General features: G+C 33.1%; 1 protein-coding gene across 1 annotated transcript; it reads left to right on the forward strand.

Moving 5' to 3' along the window:
* Positions 1–3,040: 3,040 nt before the first annotated feature.
* Positions 3,041–7,227, forward strand: LOC131045716 (LOB domain-containing protein 1-like). Its single transcript, XM_057979308.2, has 3 exons — positions 3,041–3,208; positions 3,862–4,138; positions 7,058–7,227. Exons 1-3 carry the CDS (start codon positions 3,041–3,043, stop codon positions 7,225–7,227), a joined length of 615 nt encoding a protein of 204 aa, XP_057835291.2.
* The last annotated feature ends 352 nt before the right edge of the window (positions 7,228–7,579 follow it).

Raw genomic sequence — 7,579 nt, forward strand, 5'->3', positions numbered from 1 at the left:
GAAGGAATGCAATGAAGAAAATACAAAGTTTGCATGCCGAAACAATGTTTTTTTCCAGAAAATCTGACTGTTATTTGGTTTTTAATGGACTTTACCTTTCATTTAATGATCTAAAAATTATTGGATATGATAGAGGAATGAATAATCTTCCATATGCAATTTGTTTGGTAGTTTTTCATTAAGTATTATGAAATTTATGATCCTTTTATTGATTGCAATTTTCCAGAATTTTGGGTAACTATCATGTTGCAATGATCTTGATAATGGCATGAAACCAATTGGAGCTGATGAATCTTCGAGTCTTCTTTCATTTGCAATCAGTTTGGTAATATTTCATAGCATTTAGACCAAGTTATGGCCATTTTTGTGAAGGCATCCTAGTAAACTATGGGTTTGAAGGGTTTGTAGACCAATTTGACCATTTGAGGCATAAACGACCATTAAAAAAATAAAAAAATCAGGGCATTGAAGGGTTTTAAGATTCTCTAAAATATTGTTGTAGTTTCAAAGTGATACAATGGTGTCTTGATCACATTTGAGGAATCCCTAGGTGGAGTTTTACTAGTTTTCAAGCAAACAAAGAAGGTGTGAATGGTTGGTATTAAACAAATGTTACTGGGATTGGCTATATAATGGCTTGGGAAGCATGAGTAGGCCTCATAGAATATTCCTGAGCTATTGGTAGACTTTGGAAAGGTGTGGATATAGTATTTCCAATAAACCCTCTTGGTTCAAGCCCAAAGTATGCCTAGAGTAAGGATTTGGTTATTAGACAACTTGTTGGTCATATCTCATGACAAAAATGATGGATTCCTTCTTTTTATAACCTACCTAGGCTATTGGACTAAATAATTTGGTCTAGGAGAGTGTTTAGAGGGTAGATGCTTTGTAAAGTGGTCTAATTGGGCCTAGTCCCAAAACGAGATAGTCAATTTTAGACCCAAAATTTCTAAAACAATCCTACCTAATTTTAACATATGTTGATGAATGGCCAACTGGACATCATAAAATTCTTTTATAATTGGTGTATGAAGTCTGAGGTTAATTTTATGCCCTAACAGTCCTATTTGGAGGGCTACTAGGAAAGAGGGCTCATTGTGAATAATCTACCATTGAATCATGACCAAGGTCTATGGTGAGTTCTTGAATTGGTACTTGGAGATGTTTTAATCCTTTTCTGCATCAAACTAGACCACCTCAAGTGCAACCTTGTTGGCTTGCACTGGAATCTCAAGCATTACATTATTACAAATACACATTTTAGTAAAAAGTGAAATATGAATATCAATAAAACTGTGAAAAAATAAAATAAGATTTCTATCTTTCCATAATGTGAAGAGGATTTCCACCTTGAAAGCATGCAAAATCTGTGTGAATTTGAAGGGAATCCGAGGGGAAGCCTCCGAAAGAGCCATATGCCAAATGAAGGGTTGGGTTGAAAAGGCTTAAAAAAATTATGAATCTAATTCCACAAATGTTGAGCTCAGCAGAAGAATCAGAAAAGATGGGTATATGTTTCTAGCTATCCACAAAATGGATAGTGAGGGTCGGGAACTTAGAAGTGCTGCAACCGAGCACCCAATGACAACCTTTGGAAAATAATACACCAAGAAAAATGAGCTAGCTTAGGCTCAACAATGGCAATCCAAACAATTTGAAATCTACAATGCAATATGTGTTGCAGCAACTACAAATGTACTTGAGATTCAAGGTTGAGACCATAGGGAAATGAGGCACGAGCGAATGGTAACCCAACTTGGGCTTATAATTGCAAAAGGGCACGTTGGGAAACCAATGTCAATATTTCCACCAAGGTTTGATAAATTGAATGCCCAACTTGTGTAGCATATTCAGAGGTAGAGACGACAAGACAAGGTCAAATGTATGTCGATCTGGTCAGGCAAGACAAAATTGGATTTGCATGTTGTCCCAATAACGGAGTTGCATAGTAGCTCTAGAGAAAAAGTACCTAGGGTTGGTGAATGCCACATTAGTTAAAACACAGAGCACTAACCTCAGGAACTTGGGCTAAAGAAAGCCCTAGAATCTGAAAAAATGGTTTCTACCAAATATAATGGTGATTGAAAAAAACACCATCCCTAAATCCAACTCCATCCCAATGAAGCCAAGGTTTGATAGCTTCCTAGGCATGCCAAATTCTTTGGGCAAAAAAAGTGCCTTGAATGTGCACCATTTCTTTCATGACAAAACGTGTTTGAAAGCCCATTCCCTTCCACGAGGGTCTATTGGCCGAATATCAGGCATAAATACAATATCTAAGAAGAACTTTGCAGGCTTCATCATCAATAATAACCCAAATGACCCATTTAGCATATAATGCAAGACCTTGCATTTTTTTGGATAATACATTTTTATAAAAGAAACATAAATGGTTATTATAAATGATTTAATTATAACGTGAGTTGCACTCAACCATTAAGACTATTGATTCATAAATGACTACAAAATTCTCTTCGTATACAATGTCCAATCTTCAACTCAAATATCGTGTTGTTTCTCTGTTCAGATACGTACCCAGGCGCCTACCTTCTCTCACGCATCGTACGAAATAATGTACTATCTGTAATCGCACTATCGACCCCCAACTAAGAAGTTGTGCCGCACTTTCGCCCTGATTTCGACGTCGTTTCTGGCTCATATAACAATGTATTTCCCACCAAAACCAATCAACACAATCTTATCTGACGTAATGCAATCGAAAGCTTATCTGACGTTGCACCCTTGAATTACCAAGAAAATTCATGTCAGAGAAACTCTGGACGTTTCCTTCATTTTCTCACGCGTTTCCACAAGACTTTGGAAAGTTCTGTATTTTCTCGTAATTTAATAGAAAGCATTTCTCGCGCAGCCTTAGTTTCTCATACGTTTCCAAATGACTTTGAACATAATATAACAATTCACCGAGGCTTGACTAGCTTTTTCCAATTACTGACTCACTTTTTATCTGAAAACTTACACACTAAGATATTAGAATTGCATTATAAAAAGTAGACACATTAAGCTTCTATCACCATTATAGATGGCGAAAAGAAAAAGAAAGGTTGTATCGTGCGCGGCATGTAGACTGCAACGCAAGAAATGTTTAGAGGATTGTATTTTGGCCCCTCACTTTCCTCCAGACGATCCTGACAAATTCACAGTCGTGCATAGAGTATATGGAACCAGCTATATCATCAAATTGCTTCAAGTAATTTTTATCCATGGTCCAATTTTTTTATTTTTCTAATTTTTTGTTTATTATATGGCTTTTAATTTTGCAATCATATGTCCTTGGTTGTGAAGGCCACCATTTTTTTTTGGTGTAAAATTCATTTCATTTCCTTTGACTTAAGATTCAAATGATCTGAAAGCGCTTGTAGTCACTTAATTGGATTTTTAAACAGATCTGCTCGATTATTTTCACCTTAGTTTGTTTCGTAGGGCTTCCTAATGATATTTCATATGCATTAATTTTAAAGATATGAACTCTATTGTAACTATCAATGCTTCCTGATAGCAATATTAAATCAATAAGACTGTAGAAATTTGATATCATTTATTAAAAGTAGATATAGTAACCAGTAAAAATATCAACTGTGAAATACTGTTTTATATCTCTTAGCTTTCTAATATTCAAAATGTTGATGCAAAAAAATAACGCAGTCTAATTGAGAATGTTTCAAATGATGTTCATCAAATATTATGAGGTCACTATAATTTTTTTAGATAATTTTGATTTAAAGATGAAAATAATTTAAAAACTTGTTTTCAAATATGTTTAAATAGATTACTCTCTTAAAATTTATATATATTTTGTATTAATTTATTGGAGGGACTCATATTTATACAATGTTGCTTTAGGGTTTGGATACTAAGCAAAGGGAAGATGCAATAAACAGTTTGGTGTGTGAAGCAAATGCAAGAGTGAAAGACCCCATCCAAGGAAGTTCCAAGGTAGTCCATGAATTACAAAAAAGAATACCTCAACTAGAATCGCAGTTAGTAGCTAAGGAAGAAAAGCTCATCAGTATACAGTCAAAGTATGATAAGCTTTTATTCCTCCAATACATGGGATCTCCTAATGGTCCGCATTTTGCATATGACATTGATATAACTGAAGATATCATGTATGAGCAGGGTCCACTATTATTATGGGAGCAAATATGAGATGTATAGATTTATGAGGTTGAGTTGACTAAGTGCTTTCTTGAATTTGTAAACAATTTTGTAAATATAATTAATATATTTGATATAAATCTATAAATACACGCTATTTCTATAAATACACACTATTGTAATATTTAACATATCTGATAAAGATATAAAATACATTTAACAATGATGTATTATGAAATTCATGTGTAGATAAATAGATTTTTGTTATATATTGGATATGTTTTGTTAATATCAATAGATTTTTGTTATATATCAGATATGTTTTGTTAATATCATTTTCAATTTTAATGCAAATAGCAATGCACATTTAAAGACTATTAAAAGATAATATTGGAGCATAAGTATTAGAAAAGGGACATTCTTATAAATTAAATGCAATCTAATAGTTAAAGGTAAATGCTTATCAATAAAAGTAAAATAATCATTCATTACTTTTTTATAAGATTAACCTGTAACATTATTTTTATATGTTTTAATATAGAATAATTTGACATTTAATTAAAAAAGTACATGAGATATTTCTCTTACAACAATTTTGTAAAATAATATTTTATTTCATATTTTATTTCTGTTGAATTTCATTGATTTCCATTGGATATGAATAGGTTTGTATATGAGTTGAGTTTGAAAGAGATTTAGTCATTTAATTATTTTTTGTCCCAATCTTCTTTTGTTATAATTTTTTGTTATTTTGGAAAATAGAGATGTTGTTATGGATGTCATTTATAATGTGCAATTTAGCCCGTTATTTGGCATGTTGGTTGATATCTTCAACTTGGAGGCAAAGGAAAAGAAAGTCTTAATGAAGACGACATGGTAACTATTCAATAAAGTTATTAATAGAAACAATATTGAGGCTCTCTAGGCATTCCTTGATGTCAAAGAAGATCTAATTTTCTTAGAGCAAGTAGCTACGATGTTTGAAGTGTGTTCTTGGTTTTATAGTGCACAAATATATGTAAAACTTGGCAATGTAACTTTATTTTTTTCAGTAAAAATAGATGGAGGGAGAGGTAGACATGCGGTAGTGAGAGACATAGGAAAATAGGTTGTAAAGGGGAAGGGTGGTGAGAGACCTAGAGGAAGACAGAGAAGTGAGATGGGGGTTTAAGGAGGGATGGGAAGAAAGATGTGGGGGTTTGAGGGGTGAGGGGAAGATAGTGAGAGACAAAGAAAGGGAGAGGATGTCCTCGAGAAGGGAGAATAGAGAGGTGAAGATAGAGGGAGAGAACTAGAGAGGGGACAAATAGAGAAGGAGAGGTGATGATGTAGACAATAGAGAGGGAAGATAAGAAAGGGAGAGATAATAAGAAAGTGGAGGAGATCAATAGATATGGGGGTAATGAGAGAGGGTGAGTCAAAGAAGAATAGAGGAAGAAATGGAAGGAGATGCCTAGAGAAGGAAGAGATGAGAGACAGTCATGAGAGGGGGGAATAGAGATATAGAGGGAGCTATCAATATGAGAAATACCTTCAAATCTGTGAACCCTAAACCCTATATCATACACCATATACAAGAGTGGGAGGGGTCATGACCTATAGAGTGGAGGGAGAAAGAAGAGGAGAGACAATAACCAAGAGAATGAGACGACAATTTGGCTCCATCATTCTCAAAATGCATTTTCATTTGGCACGCACCATTTTTGGTTAGCTCCAAATAAAAATGATTTTTGATTTGACATGTGTCAAATTTGGTGTTAACAAAATTATTTGCTTTGGGAAATACCAATCCTTTCGGTTGGATGATCATTTCATGGCAAAGATTTTTTATTTTTGGTAGGATAGAGAAATTTCACACATTTTTGGTCATGTTGTCCATCATGTTTGCTCATGTTTCAAAGCATATTTAGAAAAGTACCATGATGATATTAATCTGTATCTTAGCTATCTCACCATAAAAAAAATTTCACGTTTTGACTATGTTAATGTTTTCATCTTTAATTTATTTTGTTAGTATGTTCATTTTATGTCAAAAACTAACATGTTGTATTTTGAATATATTTTTTTACACATTCATTGAATTTTGAAACAAATTAGCTATTTAGAAACTAGACTCCATTCTACACAAATTGCCAAAAAAATTTTTTTGACTAGTTTTCAAAATGTTTAGAGGGGAACACACTCAAATTTTAGATTTTCAAGATGTGTCCAATTCAAACATTAATAAAAATATATATTCATTAAAAAAAATAAGACAAAAAAATTGGTATAAATTACATGGTGTTAGCTAATTTCTCACAGAGGTGACTTTTGAAATTTTGAAAAACAAATTAACATTTTAGGGGAAGCACAATAGACATGTTTATTTTTTTCAAAAAATAGGACTGCTTCATGTCCCCCTGTTTTTAGAGCACTTAATCTTCACTATTTTCAAAATAAATTAGTAGTTTAGAATTTAGATTGAGAGCACTATAACTCTTGTTGTTGTTGCATGTTCAAATTTTGAACATAACTATCTTTATTTTCTTGTGAAAGATCAAAATTTATTGATTTTAGTAAAAAATGACATCTTAAGACCCTTTATATAGTTTGGTGCATATACCCTTAATAGTAAGATCACGTTATCAAATGCAATTCATAAATTATGTTGTAAGATGATGTGACGAGTAGGATATGGCTTGTGTTCAAGGTCCCAATTGAGTTTGGAGGTGGTAAGACGAAAGAGAAGAGAGCCCAAACCAGATGGATGGCCCCTCTACATGTTAGAATGAAGATTCCTTGGTTACAGATGCATAGCGTTGGATGAAAATGGTAAATTAATTTGGGTCAAATCGGGACATGTGAGGTTTGCCACAAATAATGAAGCAGAGATAATGTTCATTTGTGGTTCTATCTCAGCTGTTGACACAGAAGGTGATTTGATATGTGTGAATGCTATCAGGAAATATAGAATTTTCTATCTGCCACGTATACAAGAAGGCTAACAAGACGACTGATGTCCTTGCAAATGTGAGGGCAGTGGATGGTGCATCAGGGCTCGTCGACTCTTCCCCTAATAGATGGGATGGCTTGAAAGGCATTAAGGTGGAGGAATCAAGGATTGGATTATAGACAGAGCGATGATGCTAGCTCGACAAGGTGATGGTGTGATGGCAATACAGATAATGTTCTTTGGTGTTGGTGGCTACTTGACTTTCTATAAATCATAAATATACAGAAATATATACATATTTATATGAGCTTTAACCATAATACATAGACATACACATATATACATTGATTATATTATTTATATATATATATATACTAAATGTAAATAGTTTTACTAGATATATAAATCATAAAAGCAAAAAAATTTGGATAGAAAATATATTTATATCTGTTTATACATAACGTATTTACATACTTATAAATATTAATATAAAATATATCTATCACAGTTTTTATAGAAGCATGCGATTCC

The sequence above is a fragment of the Cryptomeria japonica genome, chromosome 7 (assembly GCF_030272615.1).
Source record: "Cryptomeria japonica chromosome 7, Sugi_1.0, whole genome shotgun sequence".
NCBI lineage: Eukaryota > Viridiplantae > Streptophyta > Pinopsida > Cupressales > Cupressaceae > Cryptomeria > Cryptomeria japonica.

Bases quoted from the DNA above. Each gene is read 5' to 3' on its own strand.
- LOC131045716 (XM_057979308.2), top strand. From the start codon at position 3,041: ATGGCGAAAAGAAAAAGAAAGGTTGTATCGTGCGCGGCATGTAGACTG. The intron at 3,209-3,861 runs GTAATTTTTATC...ATGTTGCTTTAG, and splicing joins ATATCATCAAATTGCTTCAA to GGTTTGGATACTAAGCAAAG. The intron at 4,139-7,057 runs GTCCACTATTAT...GAATGCTATCAG, and splicing joins AGATATCATGTATGAGCAGG to GAAATATAGAATTTTCTATC.